Source organism: Sparus aurata, chromosome 12, assembly GCF_900880675.1.
Source record: "Sparus aurata chromosome 12, fSpaAur1.1, whole genome shotgun sequence".
NCBI lineage: Eukaryota > Metazoa > Chordata > Actinopteri > Spariformes > Sparidae > Sparus > Sparus aurata.
Window position 1 is genome coordinate 22631869 of NC_044198.1, and position 18780 is coordinate 22650648.

At 42.1% G+C, this 18780-nt stretch overlaps 1 protein-coding gene across 2 annotated transcripts in view; it reads right to left on the reverse strand.

Annotated features, from left to right (window-relative positions):
* Nucleotides 1-10904: 10904 nt before the first annotated feature.
* LOC115592562 (netrin receptor UNC5D-like) overlaps nt 10905-18780 on the reverse strand; it is a 201848-nt gene continuing 193972 nt past the window's right edge. For both annotated transcript variants that reach the window (XM_030435469.1, XM_030435470.1), the window contains exon 18: nt 10905-18042. In XM_030435469.1, the coding sequence (XP_030291329.1) occupies nt 17844-18042 (199 nt within the window). In that variant the 3' untranslated portion in view covers nt 10905-17843. The remainder of the gene's footprint in view (nt 18043-18780) is intronic.

The window sequence follows — 18780 nt, forward strand, 5'->3', positions numbered from 1 at the left end:
CTGTGACCTGTGGCTCAAACACTCACTCAGTGAATTCCTAGAAGACGCTTTGTTAGTCGTCATCGCACTGAGGAAGAGTGTTGTAAAAAGTACCCAGAGTCACACTTGAGTAAGAGTAAAGATGAGGATGATTGATGTTGACTGATTTTAATTTTCGTCTCATGCACAAAGAGTGGCCGACCGCTTTACGAGACACCAGAAGTGCAGGGCGTGTCTTACATCGTCACAGACCAACGAAAAAAGAAATCAACCTCACTCTCAAATTCACCTAGCTCACAGAACAAACAAATATATGGTATCCAAATAGTACTTTGTTGAAAGGGAAAGTCAGTACATGAGTATAAGTCTAATATTGGATATTAAATTAAATGTGCAGTAGTGGTCAAAAGTAATTATCTGGCAATAAATGTGCCTCAAGGATACGTTGCCATACTTATTATCTGCACACAGCAGAGCAGCATTGCAGCATTCTCCTAAACAACTGAAGTAAAAGGGGGGCATCGAAAACGATTTGAAAGGGAAGTTATTTACACTTTTAAAGCCGAAATCTTCATGGTAGCTGCGGAGCTTAAAGTGTTAGCGTGCACAATGATGTGCAAGTGGTCGGCTGCACATCGAGGGTGAGGGGAGACATTTTTGCTCTTTTGTTCCTTTTGTTTTTTCACGTTGCAAAACAAGTCAAAGAGAATGCTGCAACGCCGTCTTGTTGTGAAGCTCCAGAAATGTTTGTGGACAATGAAACTTCACGTGACTTTCCATCGGCACGAGGGCGAGCAGGTAATGGTTGAATTTCATTTGTAAGGGTGGACTGCTTCTTTGAATATCAAAAGTACAAGTTAAGGTAAATTACGCATATGTACATGTATGGATGTGCTGAAAGGGTTGACTGATTATCGACCCGGTCAGGTATGAGATGTGATTGTCAGCATAAGTATAAGTAACTGGTAACTAAAGTCTTCAAATAAAAAGTGTGTAAGAAGTTCAATATTTGCAGAAATGGGAATTACACTATTTGACTAAATGTACTTTGCATTCCATCAATGCTGAGGAATACTTCTAAGAACGCACTTTAAGCTCTCTGCAGTATACAGAGGAAGTCAACTACTATTTAATGACAACACAACATTATTCCACCATCTCTGCAAAGCTTACATCAAACAACAAACATCCTCTCAAATGTGGTTCCTGCTGACAAAATCTTATCTAAAGTGGGTCTAAAGCCTGTCTGTCTAGGGAGGGAAAAGCGGAAGGTATTTGGGCAAACCTACCCGAGACCATGTCAGGGTCATTTACAGAACAAACACATAAACAACCAGAGCCCAACAAACTAGTATAAATAAATCTCGGGCCTGTTGCTTAGTCAGATCGTTTTGTGGTGACAGACGGATTGAGCAATTTCTAGACACATTCAGAGGACACGCTGTCTGGCGTACGTCTCACTTCTCATTCACCAGTCGCCGAAAAGAAACACTGTTATGAAACAACGAGATGATTGGTTAAAAATCTTGTGACCGAAATGGAAGCGTGGAGGGGGTTACTGTAATTTCTACGTCAGTGAGTGTGGCAAGATGCCTGGGCGAGCACGATATGGATGAAAACTGTGTGACTGAGTATCTGAAAGTAACAGATGGCCTCTTTTGACCAGCTAAACATCGGAGACAAAATACTGATGTGGCAATTCTCACACGACTGTGGTGTTTGCTCGCAGTGAACTGCTGAATGTGACCAAGGGAATTAAACTGTAAGGCATGTCTGTCTGTCTGTCTGTCTGTCTGTCATTCACATATCATCCAATCTACTTTGCAGGTTAATTGCCGAGGATCCAAGGAAGTGCAGTGCAATTTGGCGCCAAATTGAGCTATCATTCAAAATATGAATACACTTCGAATAAATAGCGAACACCAGCAGCAGCGACGTGGCTTCAACACTCTCATATCGAAGCAGACGTTATCAAATTGGAGAAGAAGGGGGATCAACAACTTGCTGTAGGAAAGTGTTCCAGTGAGAAAAAAAAAAAAAAATGAAGAATCTGTTGTTTAACGAGGAGGGATGAGCTGGGAGACGCGGTCAACGTGGGTTTTCTCTTCTTCTGCAAATTATTGTAGGTGAGATTCTAAGTTTCTCTCGACAGTATGCTAGTATGCTAGCTAACGTTAGCCTCTCGGCCAACGATGTGGATGCCTCTCCTGCTGGTCGATGTGGTCGGGCTCGGAAAGTACCGATTTCATCATCCAGGTTTTAAACGTGCAATGCGTAATATTGTACATGAGTCACATCAGATTCTGCTCTGATCTGGAGCCGTTGACTGACGGGAGGAGAGCTCAGAGATTAGGTTTAAACTTTTGGGATTTAAAGGCGATTAATCTTCACTCCTGTTTATCAGCCTGACAGCAGCAGTGATCTGCACTATAATGTTTCTAAATGTTTTTAATGCAGAATTCCGACATTATTCCTGCATTATCTTAAATTTCGAACATGTTTGATATTATCAGGGCTCCCCCCGATGAGTCTGTGAGCAGTTCAGGAAGGTTAAAGGGATATTCCGGTGTAAATTTAACTCATGGTCTAAATCACAGTGAAACTGTGTTAGACTCCCTCTCGAGAGATCAAGTTAGCAGACCGCTAATTTACGGAGTTTTATCAACCTCAGAAACGTCTGCACGACAACAATACACTGCAGTAAATGGGTCCAAATATAAACCGCCACCAAAAAAGCCACAAATAATGCTCAGAACAGCCCTAAACTTCAGCAACAGTACAAATAGGGTCTCTGCACATAGTCCGGGGCATCTAACCTCCGCCAGCTTAGCTGGATTTCTACTGAAAAGCTGACTAAATTTACCACTCTTCTGCAGCAGCTTCCTGTTGACGGGAAGTCCCGACGAGTCGATTACCGAGTGCAGTAGAGTTCCGCGGCTCATGGATGAAAATGTATGATTATGACTCCATGGAAAAGCAATCAAAGTTCATATGTGTCTTACCTGCCAGTTTATAACAGTTTTTTCGAGAGCGGACAGGGAAAAGAACGGAATTGAGCATTTCTAATCGCACTCGGTAATCGTTGCGTCGGGACTTCCCCGACCCGGAAGCTGAACTCTGTTTTTAGCTTCCCAATAGCTTCCCTAGCTAAGCTAGCGGAGGTTAGATGCCCCGGACTATGTGCTGAGACCCTATTTGTACTGTTGCTGAAGTTGGTGCTGTTCTGAGCATTATTTGTGTCTTTTTGGTGGCGGTTTATATTTGGATCCATTTACTGCAGTGTATTGTTGTCATGCGGTCGTTTCTGAGATTGATAAAACTCCGTAAATTAGCGGTCTGCTAACTTGATCTCTCGAGAGGGAGTCTAACACAGTTTCACAGTGATTTAGACCATGGATTAAATTTACACCGGAATATCCCTTTAAGACTGGATGTGTAAAGCCCTCACATTCCCTGATAATCTGTGCAGAACTGCATTTTTTGACCATGTACTGCACTAGTTAGACTCAAAGTTCCAAAACAGGGAAAAGTGAGAGTTTCAGAAAGAATTATCAGTGCCATCGGAGCCAAAAATAAACAGAGAACAACAAAAAGATTAAGAAAAAAATAGCTGGCAGTGGAACAAGATGATCAGACTTCGCACCCAATCAAACAAACAAAAAACACAACACACATCCAGTTGCACAACAAATGCCCCCGATCCCATCCTGCCAAAGTTACCCATGTGTTTCAATTAAACTATCTAGGAAATCTCTATCTGTATCTTCCACTTGGAGCACATCCTGTGCTCCTCCTTCTGAGGTCACTGACTACGTGCTCGAAAACAGGAAGTGTATGATTGAGTTATTTGCAGGCTTATCCTGAGCAAGTCGGTATTTATGGACAGCGGGTTGATTAGTTCAAATAGTGCAAAAACAAATATGGGCAAAAAAATCTGAAATTTATCACTCATAATCTGAGGGAGAATGTTGATCTTTACAGATAAAGGAAGTGAAGAGATGAATGCTATGTATGAGTGATTTGCATATCCTGTGTGGGAGCTGTGTGGTGGGCTTGTGTGTGTATGTTTGTATATCTGTGTATGTATGTGGAGCAGATGGTGGTGAGTCAGAGAGATTTTTCATAGAAGTGACCTGCAGAGGAAAAGGCAGAAAAAATAAGGGGAAGGGAAACCTTCCTGAGCGTCAGTCCCTTATCTTGTGACGCTCGCTGGGTATTGTTTCACTTTGCTGTTTAGGAAGGTTGAAAAAAAAAACCGAAGAAAAACAAAGACAAGGAGCAGAAAAACTAAACGTAAGGCACGAGCCTTTCGCAGAGTACAGCTTTTGCATACCTGAGGAATGACAGGTTCAGTGCCCGGCTAAATCAAGAAAGAAAACTCCACACGCTGTCCACTTCACGTGCAAATAAATCTAATGCCAACCTTTTGGTACTCGGACCTTCATCAGGCTATCTTAGAAGAGATCTTAAGTGTGGCTGTGGACCAATCAGGCCCTCAAAAATCCGATCTCACACACCTGGACCTATAAATCTACGCCACTGAAGACATGAGCCTTGAAATGTGTTTACTTGTCTAGTGTTATTTGCATCAACAGCACACAAAAAAAGCCCCCCCGAGTGTTTTACTTCACTGCACTCTGGCTGCTGCGTGTTTGATTCTGATTTGATTTAGTTATGGAATTAAAAGAAAAATACCCACAGTGACATCGCGTCTGTATTCATAACAGAAAACAGGACAGGAAATTGCATCAAAACGGATCCACATTCTTCGAACAGCAGGGACATGACAAGGACAGCTGCCTCGCATCAGCTTTATTCGAGATCGGGGACATCGATCTCAGTTATCCGTGGCAGAGCGCTTCCAACGCCAGGCGCAATGGACCGTTTTAAAACAATTATTAATATTTGTGGAAAGAGCTATTATGTTTGCACCCCCCCACAGTTTTTCTGTGAGAGCTCTCGATAAAAAACAACAACAGCCGGAGGGTCATGACTGCGTGTTTGTAGCGAAAGGTGAAAGGTCACGGTGTGAATGTGCTGGGATGAGGGGCCGTAGCCTGACATGAAAGTTGATGATGCTGTTTATGTTCCTCTCGTTTGTGTGAAGGATTGGATCATGACATGCATCCAGTGGCCTTCTCCTTCTCACGCAGAGAGACACATGACCGGAGTGAAAACACATCAACAAGTGTGGTGTTAAAAACACAGTTAGTTACACAGAAGTCAGAGCAGTTGCAATTATTATTTTCCTTAAAGAAACAACAGATTCTTTTGCTTCATGCTTAACTTTAGCTCAGGAGCAGACGTCACAGGTATTTATCATCTCTGGCTCCAAACAGCTCTGATGGAAATACGACGCCCGGGCGAACACGCTGAATAACTGCCCCTTCTCAGGTGGGATGCTGTGACGTGTGTTGAAGTTAAGGCTGCTGGCTTGTGAATATCTTTCCATCCGTCTCTGTTCACGCTTGAGCATCATTCAGTCAGCGTTTTAAGGTGGGACTGAGGAGAAATTTATTAGAAAAGTAACCGCTTGTATGGCCTGAGCCTAGTCAGCTGCCTCGTCACTACTGAGCATGTGCGACTCTCAGCAGAGATTACAAAGGAGCGTCGTGCCTTCCTGAAAATGTTACATTTTCAGCTCAACGCCTCCTGGATGTATTCTGATGCTGCTGCTTTTGACTTTTACCAGTTTTTCCAATGGATATGTGATGATGAGTGTGACACACAAGACCAAAAAAGTCAGAGTGGCAAATTTGCCCCCTTTGGCAATGCGAGTACGGACAATCTATTTTCAGATGGTTTAAAAAAATCTGTGTATGCTTGTTAATTTTGATGAAAAGTGGTACCACAGTCTAATCTGCAATATTTTTCAAGCAGTTGTCTTCTGTTAAAAACAAGACTTCACAGTCTGTGGCCATGCTTGCAGCTCTGTGCGACTATACGACCAGCACTGCTTTGGAGTAAATGCTAACACCATCATGCTAATATAATAACAATAACAATGCTTACATAGCAACACTGTACTGCCCTAAGGTGAGTTTGCTAGCATTAGCAACATAACTGTCAATCCTATCTGACAGCATGAAGCCAAAACGGCTTGACTTTCCGACGATAATATTGCTCAGATCTCCCACACTGCACGGCCCATAGAGCATTCGCAACAGAGGCTTCAATCGAGCTGGCTAACTTCCAGTTTAGCTCCCAGCTAGCTAAAAGAGAGTTGAAATGATTTATTTGTGCAGCTTTTCTAGACTTTCCAATTTGTGTTGGACTGATATTGGTCTATCCAATTATGATAGTCAAACGAGTCATTTCGCAGGGGTTGTGATACTCTAAAAAAAAATCTGCCCACTTAATTTAACAGCCACTTCTTTCACAATGTTAGCTTACCGAAAAAAACGCTTTTGGGCCTCCTGACACTTTAATTACACGGTTCGGCCAGTATGAAAGCTGGCTTCAAAGCCTGGCGCTCTTTCTGGGGGCTCAGTGACTGCTTGCAACAAACTGGCAGCCACTTCAGAGTCAAACAACAGCGGTTGTTGTTGCATTGAATGCAACGGAAAGGAGAGATGGAACGCCACAATCAGCGGTTGGATGTTATCAATAACACCTTTTAAGTTTTTCATGTACATCTAGTCACGTTCGCCGACTTCCATCCCCACTCTCCGGCTCTCCCAGAAGCGACAGTAACAGGTGTCCAAATGAAACGCACCCTTACTTTGTAAGTCTTTTGGTCGGCTCAGAAAAAAAATTAGTTTTAAAAACAAGACTGAAGGTGACACAATTCTAGGAAATCTAACTAATAAAGGACAGAGAACTTTTGAAGAAGACGTTTGTGTATCTTTAAAACAATGACCTCTCAGTACCAGTGGAGGAAAAAAAAGACCGGCTCATGACATTTTCCTGAAGTCATTTGACAAAGGCAGAAGATAAATGCGGTGGGAGTTCCTGGCAAAATACGGTGGAAATACATTGTCAAGTGTCTTATTGTCAAATCAGCTCACACTTCCTAAAACACACAGAGCTGGAGGATCTGTGCCGAGGTTCTGAAGGCGCTCAGCCCTCGAGGCCGATGAGAGAGAGGCGTGAGAGGGACGCTCCTCGACTGGTTCTGTCTGGTTGAAGTCGGTGTGTGTACATTAACGCGCTGGATTACGCCAGAGCGAGGAATGCTTGTCTTTTGTTGGAACCACTGTGGTGATGTCATCAGTACTTTCCCTGGCACCACCTGGGCAGGCTTCACAGGAGGGGCCGGGGTTAGTTAAAGGCAGAGCTCTAGCTGCTGCAATGTGGCCTGATTAGTCACCTGACTGTTTTTTTTTTAAAGCCCTTTCCCGACAAAAGACAGGCTTCAGTCAGCAGTGCCGTAAAGATTAGCTGCCTGGTGAACTGTGTAAACAACACACTGACAAATCTGCGTGTTTGTGTGAGCCGCATACCGGAATGCGAGTGGGTGTCAGTGTCTGTATATACTGTGTGAGCGAGGAGGGGAAAATGGCATTGAATAAATAAAAAAAGACAGACACGTTTGAGGGAGATGGCGGTGAAAGAAAAAATCCAACGCGGGGGGAAAGTGTGCTAAGAGGCAGCGAGAGGGAATTAAAGGAGGACTCGTGGCAGAACCCGCAGTGCTGATGTTAGCTGTCTGATCCACTGAGAGACAGTTGGCAGCAGACGGTCTACCAGCCACAAATGTACAGTAATTCAAAGCATGCGACGTGACGCCGTTCCCTGCTAGCTGGGGCTGCAGACACCCACCCACTCACTCTCTCTCTCTCACACACACACACACTGAAGCAACACACTCTGTAAGAGTAACAAATGCACTGAACGCTCCATTCCACGTGATGCAATTATTCACAGTTCCATGGCAAATTTGGGCCCAAGCTCTAATCTCATAACTAAATGGCATGGCGCCTCTTGTAACAAACAAAAAAAGCTAAACAGATCTTCTACACAACTTTAAAGAAGTGATCTTACTGGTGTCAGTAGCTCCAAAGTTTATCAGGAAATAAAAAACCCAAAGAGGCCAACGAAGTTAGTTTGATTCATACACTCAGAGTCAATAGTCAAACATTATTGCCTCAGTCAATTAGTGTTTGGCAAGCTGCATAGCTAATCTTCTGTTTTCAGGAAAATCAGCACGGAGAGGGATTTTAGTTGGAGTTGAAGTCCTGTATTGGAAGATTAAGCGTGAAAGGGGCTCAGATCGAGAGAGGAAACAAAAGGGTAACAGTAAAGAGTCGCAGAAAGAAAAACAAGATTCCATCTTTTGTAGGTTTGTTCTCATGAGCTTCACATGACTTGCATTTAGCCCTCCATTCCCCCCCTCCCTCTCTCTCTCTCTCTCCCTCTGTACTGAGCGCACACCCTCCCTCCCTCCTTTCCTCCACCACTTCCCAGCCCGCTCTCCCCCCACCTCTCCCCTCCCCACTCCTCCACCTCCTCCTCCCCGCGCAGCACATAGACTTCCTGTGTGTCCTGGCCTGAATGGTATGTGCATGGAGTGGGTGTCTGGGAGGCCTTTCATCCGGCTCGGAAAGAAAAGAGAAGTCAAGAGAGAGAGAGAGACAGAGAGAGAGAGAGAGGTTGAAAAAAAAAAAAAAAAAAAAAAGAAAGTGAGAGAAGAGAGTCATCTTTAATCCGTTTGAGTCAGAGCAGTTGTCCAGGGGCGAGCGGGGTGGGGCGTGTTAGACGGGGTGAGAGGCCTCTGGTTGTGCCAGGGATGTGTGTGTAGCGTCTGGAGGGGAAGAGAGAGGCCTGCTGGGTAGGCCTGCAGCCTGCCTGTTTGCCTTCCTGGGACAGATGACATCCGGCTGGGACACGGCCTGCACGGCTGAGTGAAGACACTAAACTAGGGCAGGTAGAATGGATAAAAATTAACTGAAAGCGCTCATGCTCTACAGCGGGAGGGGGCCGGGTTTAACATTAAGCAGATAAATCAAGGGTGATTCGCAGAAAAACGACCAAATGATTTAAAATGGGAAAGGGGGATCTTGCAGAACCTGCAGCCTCGTGGCTGAGCGCTGGGCTGAGCTCGGCGTTGTCAGACAGGGTGTAGCTGGCTGCTGAGTGCCAGGCCTGACTAGACCCTACCCACACTGTGGAGGGGCACACATGCAAGTCTGTGAGGCTGCCTCATGTCATGGAAACAATCTACACCACAGTTTTGTGTGTGTGCGCGTGTGTGTGTGCTTGTTGCGCACACACAGGATGTGGCATGCAGAGACATGATAACCTTTAATAAGAGGAAAGCAGACAGTGCCATCTGCTGTTTGGATGGGAGTTTTTAATTATAATTGTAAGCTGAGTCTCATGAAATATTCTTATTTTGCATTGTTAAAAGTAACAGGCAATTATCTATAATGCTGGTAGTGCACGATGAGTCACACTGAGGCAGTGGTGGAGGAAATATTCACGTCCTTTAAAGGGTAACTCCGCCAATTAACACATTAAAGTGTGTTTACAGCTCTTGGGGAGAACTACTGCATATGTAAAAAAAAAAAGAAAAAAAGTAGTATAAAGTCTTCTGTGGCTCCAGAGGAAGCTGGATGTAATCTGCTAAATCACCTCCGGCGATGTCCCTCAGTGGCTAAGTTGCATTGTGGGTAATGTAGGCTGCAGGTTTGAAAGAGGAAGAAGACAGCGTCGATTGAAAAATATTTTTAGAGCTTACCGTAATTTGTCCAACAGGGTTAGACCGCTGGACTGCAGACCAGTTTACAGCATTAAAGTACACCACATGAATACTCACATCAGTCTAATGCAGTGAGCAAAGTATCACGGCTCACCATCCTCATTGTCACCTGTGCTCTGTTAGTTGAGCTAAAAAGAAGTTTGATGCAAACAAAAAAAAATCTGATTACTTTTATAATATAATTGTATAATAATTGTGTTATTAGCAGTGGGTGGCATGTGTATTTCACAGTACGGACCTGTTTCTTCATCAGCTCCAAGATGATTTACATGAAGATGTTATATCATATAATAAGTCTGCTACATAAAAAAAAATAACTTTCAGCCTAATTAACAACATACAGAAGGTGAAATGAAAACAATTGAAATTTGCATTTTATGCACTCAGTATATTATTCTTAGTACAGTTCTTTTACTGCAAATGAGGTGCGAGCTCACCTCACTTCCAGGTGCTATTTGACACTTCTATAAAGCGTAATGATAATGACAATCCATACATTTAGTGTTATACCATCTAACTTGTCTTATATTTAAGTATCAGATTTTAATCACACAGTGCTTTTTATCGCTAGATGCCAGTAAATATTACAAACAGATGATTTACCGTTTCCTTTTTTATTAAATATGAAGCGCTCATCTAAATGTGTGTTTATATAGTTTTGCTGTGATTTGATCTGCCCATTACTGCACGATCATTCATTCACATGTGAATCTGCAAGGTGTAGTATTGTACAGGCTCACAAAGCAGCTATAGTGTAGCTTTAGACTGAAGTCAGTTAATTGATGAGGCAATCAAAAGAAAATTATCATAAAATTATTTTCACGATTATTTGTTTCAGTAATTTTTCAAGCAAACTGTCAGTAATTTAACATAACAAGGATCTACTGCTTTTCTATCATCTATGGCAGTAAAATAGTCATTTCATCTTGGAAATTGTAATGAGAACTTTTCCTTTTTTTTAAATTTCATACATTAAAACCATTAATTGTAAAAATAAGGGTCAGATTAATTGATAATGAAAATAATCGTTGGTCTAGCCGTAGTTCTACCACAAAATCTTCAAAATGGTGATTTATTGAACTGTGAACCTTCCTGTGATGATGCTGTAGGAAAATAAGTCAGTCAGTTGGCCAGAAAGAGTGAAAACCAAACCTGGCAACCCTCACTTTGCAGAGTTCCAAGGAAACAAAGATGTATAAACATAGACAGAGCGAATCCTTTTTTCTTTCACTGCATATTTAATTCAACACATTACAGTATATACAGTTTCAAAATAAATCTGCAAATATTTGAAAAAAAGAAAACAAAAAGAACTTGGCCTATAAGGGAACAACACCAGTGATAAGCAGTATGACCGTCACACCTCTCAGCCTCGTAACAGAAACATTCAAATAGCATGTAAAAGTCAAATCCAGAGGACAGAGAATGTATCCAGATATTTAAAATCAAGCACACATCAATGCGTTTCATTGTATACATAACCATCTGAAGAATTAAAAGAATAATCATCGAACATTTCCAGCACTTTCAGTTGATAAATGAGAGTTGTTTTTTTTTTTAAAAAGGCAGTTAGTTTCCATCCCAGAAAGAAAAGCAGAGAGAAAAAGAAAGAACAACCCCCCCCCCCCCAAAAGTAAAGCGATAAAGTTTTGAATTAAACTTTCATCACATCTGATGAACTGATACACGTCCACTTAAGTTAGCATTGTTTTCTATTTTCACCAAAGCAATGCAGATCTTAAGATAGTAGGCTGTGAGGAAAAACACATTGCGTCACACATCTGAATAAGCTGAAATAGTAACACGACTGTAGGCTGGATTTTCCAGGGACACGTAATACAGCTTTTTAAAAGTTACACACACGCACACACACACACGCACACACACACACACACACACACACACGCACTCTCTGATTCATCGTGTTAATGTAAAGGACGCTGACGGACACACTGAGCGTCCTCGGGTGACAGATGGTCGAATCAACTTTTTCAGTCGGCTCGTCGTCGCTGTAAGTTCCTGGCATCGGAGGCGACTGGGTTTAAATGCTTCAGTATTCTTCGGAGACACCTCTGCTGCGCATACAAGGTTGGTCGCTGTGCATGGCAATAAACGATACAGCTTGCATATAACGTACTAGTTTCCTTTGATATGGTGTGTACTAAAAAAAAAAAAAACCCAAACATTCTGATCAGACTCTCTGATGACACCAAACCCCAGAGGCACAATTAGTTAGAAAACTGTGTACATTTCGCGATGCACAACACGAATGAATCAAATCTGTTTGCTTTTTAATTCTGCTCGTGTGTATATAAACGTCTGTTTGTATACGTGAGAACGATGGAGATTGATTTGAAGTAAAAGTTGCGATGCTCAACAAATGTAAGAGAAGTATGTGAGGGATGGAGAGGGCCCGAGGGGAACAGAGAAACAGAGTTTTTCGAGAGAGATTTGGCAGCATCCGCACCCTGTTGCCAGAGAAGTCCATTCTAGCCAAGTTTCACGACCTCCTGCCAAAAAGTGTCCAAAATAATGTTCACTCCGGCATTCCATAAAGTCGGTACATAAATCAGAGAGTTGTTAGTGTCCGCTATAGATCTGCATAGTGATTTGTGGTTCTTCCTCTGACAGGAAATCACTGAAATTTCGAGAATGTGTTGTAATAGCGCTCATATGAAAGCAAAACCGTTATCAAGTACTTTCCACTGTGTGAAGATGCGTGCTGTTCATCGGCGTGAAGGTATTCTGGAGTGATGCCACAGTGCCTTGGCTCACGGTCCAGTCTTTTATATGCAACTGGTAACTCGGTTGCTCAACGGACCATCAGATTACATTTTCCTGAAACGAATATGTCCAACTGGTCTCTTCAGAGGGAATCCCATTTTTGGCTTAATTTCCAGCACGTCCTCATCAGAAAACGACTATATAGCTTGTCTGTGAAAGCAGCTTATTAGAACTCATATTTAAAGTAGTTGTTGGGCTGCAAACTTATCATGGTTGCAAAGAAGTATAAAGAGCAACAAAGTCTATACAAGTACAGGCCTTTCCCCCGCCGAAGACTGCTGTTTGTTTCCCATATGGGAGTCAAAGACGACTGTAATTTCAAATTTGATAGGTCTGATAGATCCAATTTGATAGGTAGCTTTGTTTTTTTTTTAAAGTATTTTTTGGCCTTTTATGGCTTTATGACATCCTGGAGAAATGACAAGAAATGGGGTGAGAACGACCTACCAAACCTAAGCGTCAGTATTTAACTAGCTGGGAATGACGCAATAATCACCTAGCTTACAAGTTGGACCTTAAAAGGTGCAATATGTAAGAATTTTAGTTTGAAACATTAAAAAAAGTAACTAAAAACATCAACGCAAGTGATGCAAAAACATCTATGTATAGCATTGCATTGATATCTGTTTAAGATGAGGTGCTAACAAGCTAACACCGGGTAGGAAACACCTCTTTCTACGAGCGGTCCAAAGCTCCTGTGCTGGAGATGTTAACACCAACACTCTCAAGGTAGTCCGGCTAGCTGCAGGGCTAACTGAGCTCACAAGCTAACAGTAGTTACAGTCACAGACTGATAAACAGAATTCAGTTTGTAACAGTTTGCAGTTCCTATGGTGATATGGTGCTCCCTATTTGCTTGGGGTATGTATTCAAAAGGTGGCCAGTTCTTACATATTGCAGCTTAAACTTACTAATGTAGTGAAGTTGTGTCACGTCAGGTAAAGTTAATGAACATAGTTATTATAAACCACGGCACAATATACCAAGTGTACAATAAAGGTCCGGGTCGCCTGTAACTGGAACGCTGCGACAGTCTGTTAGTTTTGGGAGTCACTTGCAAACGAACTATTCAGCCGTTTCTGAGGACGTGTTGGATTCATTTGGGCCGAACGCCTCAGACAAGCATTCTTGAGTCCCTTCCTGTCCTTCCTTTATGAATTCTGCTGGCTGTGCGTTTTAGTGACTCCAGTACCTGCCCTGAAAGCTCTCTCTGCACAGCTGGAGTGGAGGATCCAGTTTCTAATGACCCAAGGAGAGTTGACAGATGCCAACATAAGCTTAGCTACATCTGTAAATACAATAAAAAGTTTGGACGGCGTTGTGGAGGATTGAGGACATTTTCTGTGCTTCAGCAGAGAGGTCATCTCATGATCTTGAGTCAGCTTTTGGACTGATGATACATCAGAGGGATATGTTGTGGGTAATAGCTCAGTCTTTCAACTCAAATTATTTTGTCCTCTTCCGAGAGCAGCTGCAGCTATAAGCTTTTCCCAAGAAAAGCAATGTTTGGCACCATTAGCCAACGGTACAGCTCTGCTGGAGGGCCCAGACCTTAAATAGGTAAGATTGCTCTTCCAGTTTGCACTGTGGGAGACGTTCACACTCATGCTAGAAGTTAGAAGGACATTTTTTAAAGCGTGTGTGACTGGAAAGAAGCCGTGGATCCCAAAAGGAACAAAGAAGTATTGATGTTAAAAAGTCCATGTAGTCCTAAGTATGAGGTTAACAAATACAAGCTGGTGTCCTTTATAAACTCTGGCCACAGAAATACGGTTTAACAGTTTCATGTAACTTTGACAAAACACTTCAAACATAAGGTTTCTTACAAATCTGGAGGCTCACAACATTACAATGAGTCCGTATTACTTTGGTTTACACTTGAAGTGTCTATAAACACCTTTATAGATTTATATGAAGCTGTAAAGGTGAAGCTGTAATGGACATTTTCAGTATTTTCTGACACTCAAACAAAAGACAGTGACATGAAAAATGTTTATGACACGTAACAAATTCTTTCAAATGCGTTCAATGTAAAGGGTCAAATTTAATGAATATCTTTCTTTCATGTTGAGTCAATGTGTATCAATTAAATGAACAGATGTGTGATTTATTACAGGAGACAAATTAAAGTGTTGTACAGATTTACTTCAGATAATACTTGAATATCAAATGATTAACAAACACTTTTTTATGCAGATGATCCCTTTACCTTCATATGTAATAACTGAATAAACACGAGGTTTGTGTAAAAGTCTGTGTTTAATATTTAATCACTCTCAATAACTGAATTTATTCACTTTGACTCAACATGAGAGGAAAACTTTGCCTTAAATGTGACGTTTTACATTCAACTTATGTAATAAAATCAGATGGAGGGTTAACATTTAATCAGAATACTTAAAGTTACTGTTTTGGGAAAATCATCTTTTGAGTGCCTTCAATGGACCGAACCAATAGATTAACGGAGAAAATAATCAACAGACAATCAATACTTGCGCCAACAGTTACTTTAGACACTTCTAATGTAATTTTTATTGAGACTTCTCTGCACTCTAATTTGTACTTTACAGGCTTAGTTAAGGTTTAGATCTAACTCAGCATGTGACACTAGAGAGAGTTTCCTCTCTATGTACTCTTTGACCTTTATACACAGTGACCTTTTCAGCTGATAGCGAGGAATCCCTATTAAGCGTTTTTCTGTTTTGCATATGGTGTTCTTTGATCCATATAGGAAGAATGACACAAAAGACTTGCTGATAGACGCTGGGTTTGATTATTCTGACAGTCACGGCTCACTAAAAAACAGATTTTCGGGCGCTCCGACCATGGCATCAAAAACGCGTCTCAGCAGGAAGTTGCTTTTCCACTGCAGAGCCAGCATGAGCCCACTTGAATCTTCATCCCTTTCATTTTGCAGCTTGAATATGTAACTGTGAGTCTCGGCTCATGAAAGGAAGTGTTTGACTTTTCAGAGAGATTAGGTAAGGAGTTAGAAAAGAAGACTGATACCAAATCTGACTGCTTAGCTTTAGCTTGGCATTAACACCGGAAGCAAGGGCGGGCCAGTGCGCCCAACCAAGAAATAGCCCCGCGCTGAAGTCAAGATAACACTGAAAAATTTAATTATTTCTCACCAGTTTTTGTCCAGATTAAACAAACAAAGGTACCACATGTCAATTAGCAAGTTTGAGAGGTTTTGGATAGCGGATTTTGTTACGCTTGGACCAGGGCTGCAGCTAACTAATGATTATTTTCGTTGCTGATTTATCTGTCGATTATTCTCTTGATTGAAAGACTTATTTTGTCCACAACCCAAAGATGTTGAGTAAACTGTCACAGAGGAGTAAATGAACCAGAAAATATTTGCATTTAAGAAGCTGGAATCAGAATGTTGTTGTTGTTTGGTAAAAGATGACAGATAATCGATTAATTGTTGCAGCGCTGCTTTGGACAGAACCAGGCTAGCTATTTGCCGGCTACTGCGGGGTATCAATCTACTCATCGAACTCTCGGCAAGCAAACAAATAGCTTTTCCCAAAACATACTGAATTATACCTTTAAGTGATTTTAAGAAGGCAGCAGCATTGTTTGACACGTTGACTTTTTAAACCCTTTGAAATAGACAATAGGGATAATTTTGACTTCTTCAGGGAGCTGATTAACTGTCCCTGCATGGGACAAAGGAGATTTCAACGATGGTTTGTTCTCCATCTAAAGCCTCTGGCTTCTAAAACAAATGCGACCTTAAGGGTTAAGGTTGAGGTTCAGGTTAAGGGTTAGAACCAATGGAATATCAGGCATGTTGAAAGGAAATCTCTCTTGGTTAAGTCACAAGTCGTCCGACAAACAGTTTGAACAAGTGATTACCACAATCGCGCCGAGGCTTTTTGTGCGGCTCAAACAGCAAAATAATGCAACATCCACATGGTAAATTAGCAACGCTCTGCCAGGCCAAATGTAACGAGCGCTTACGCACAGAATTTCATTTACATCTCTGAAAATTGGACTTTGTATGGGCCTCTGTTTCATCTCTTGGCTGAATACAGTATTTGAAGATTTACTGCAGCTGATTCCTCCACACTGTACAGTCTGTGGGCTGCCAGGTCTTTCAAGAACTCATTAAGTAGATGAAAAGAGAGAGCCAACACAGAGTTCAACACAAAGTCACTTTATTAAGTTTACGGGGCAGGTGGCGCAACTGATCAGGATGTCTTTGTTCAAGTGGATGCTGGCTCTGCCTGGGAAGAAAAAGACGGAGGAGGCGGGAGCGAGAGTTGGCTAAGTGTCTCCAGATAATGATGTCCGGGTATCTGATGATCCAAAGAGAGGCAGCTCCAGTCAAGCCACACATCAAAAGTCAGACTTCAATCCAAAAAAATCAAGAGAAAAGAAAGTCCCAGAGGGTCTTGAAAAATAAACGCAGCATTTAACCAGCGAAAAGAATTAGCATTGTGTGTAATGTTCCAGCGTTCTGTCTGATATGAAGCCATTTATCATCAGTTTTCCAGGTGCATTAAAATGCATGTTGGTGTAACTTTTGCAGCCTTTGCTTGGACAATGTATTCTGCTCGTTGGGTTGAAAATGTTCTACATAATGTGTATTTCTTAAAAATGATGGATATCCATGTGATCATGCCAATTTAGCTCTGTCGAAGCCGTTTATAAATTCATCTCTTAGACACCCACACACGTGTACATCATCAAATCAAGTCTCTGAGCACATACTTTGGACAATAAGTTTCGACAAAAAAATCAATAATCAATATCCAACACTTCTTACTTTCTGTTTTCTCGTCTATCTCCAGCGGCAACATTAGAGACGCGGTGCAGAAAACGGAAAAAAAAAGAAGCATTAGGAGATCCTCGAAAAAATGAATGACAACATAATGACATTACAACACACATTTTGACTGTTTGAGGGCAACTGCCAGGCAGCACATCCGATCCTGGGAAGGTCACAACTCCAGCCTGAATGGCAGTCTGTCTGAAAACAGGCTCCATCCATCGCTGAGAATCCTCTCCACACAGATATTCATAATCCTTGAATGCAGGTTATCAAATCCAGATGTGTCAGACCTTGACATTGCTCAATCAAAGAGGGGTTTGGGAATACTTAAATCCTTTCTCAAAAGTTTGCTCGTGCCTCGCAAATACGTCAGTTCCTCTGAATTCGCTCCACACTCACTTAACTCTCTCTCACAGTTGTTCCTTCATCCCCGTCTGTCCTTATGTGCTATTTGGTTTAGCAGAGGTGTTCCTTTATTAACAGTCCATAACAGAGTTTCCCTGCTGTCCTCTTCATTAGCTAGTACACCTGATCAACAGTGTTCATGCAGTTAAAGTTCATCATTCTCTGACCTGCTGTGTACCTGACCCTGACCTACCCAACTTTTGTGAATTCTGAGTCCCGCTCTTCTCTGCTGCAGCCAAGAGTGACGGCCCTGGGGGACTGGACCTTGCTGATTTCCTCAAGGGCACTGGCCAGCGAGTCCAGGTCCCCCGAGTCCTGGTGCTGGACTTCCCACAGGCTCAGAATCACTGATGATGGGCTCTCCTGACATGCGAAGTAGCACAGGTTCCTGCAGGGCCAGGGAGAACAAAGTGGCAGTTATTAGTGGTTTAGTATGAAGTCGTTATGATAAGAAGGCCAATGCCGGGATATTTTTTTGAAGGGCTGCTCCAGTGATTTAATATTGCACTCCCACACACTTGGAGGACTCCCGAGTGACTGATAATAAAAAGGAATGAGAAATCACCTCAAAACACTCGATCCATTTCCCATTATAGATCTCAATAGCAAGATTAATTAGACTTTTCCTGCCACCTACATGCACACTCACTTCACACTACACACCTCCAGTCTGTAATGCAGGCTTTCTGTACTTCAGTATGAGAGTGTGAGATTCAACATTTTCACTTATATAAATAATATCATGACGACCCTCCATGTTCCCTGTACCAGGGGACTTTTCTTTTGAAGGGCCAAAACTAAAACATAGCAGTGGGTCATGGGCAAAAAGAAGGCATATATTGAATTATATTGTTAAGATGCAAAATAGTACTAGGATCTCAAGACCCCTTCAGTGTCACCTCTCCCGCCATACTCTGATAATGATAGATAATTTGGGATCCTTCATCTTTGAAGAGCATTTTTACCTCACAATAGATACAGCTGTGTGTAGAACAGGTGTCATTTTCCTTTTTGGTAATTTGATCCAGCAAACGTCTTACAGAACGGCGTTAAGACCCAGTTTCTGCGCGTGATTTGAAGAAGTCTCCTCTCTCTCGTCTACCTTTAATGCAACACGACTGAACGT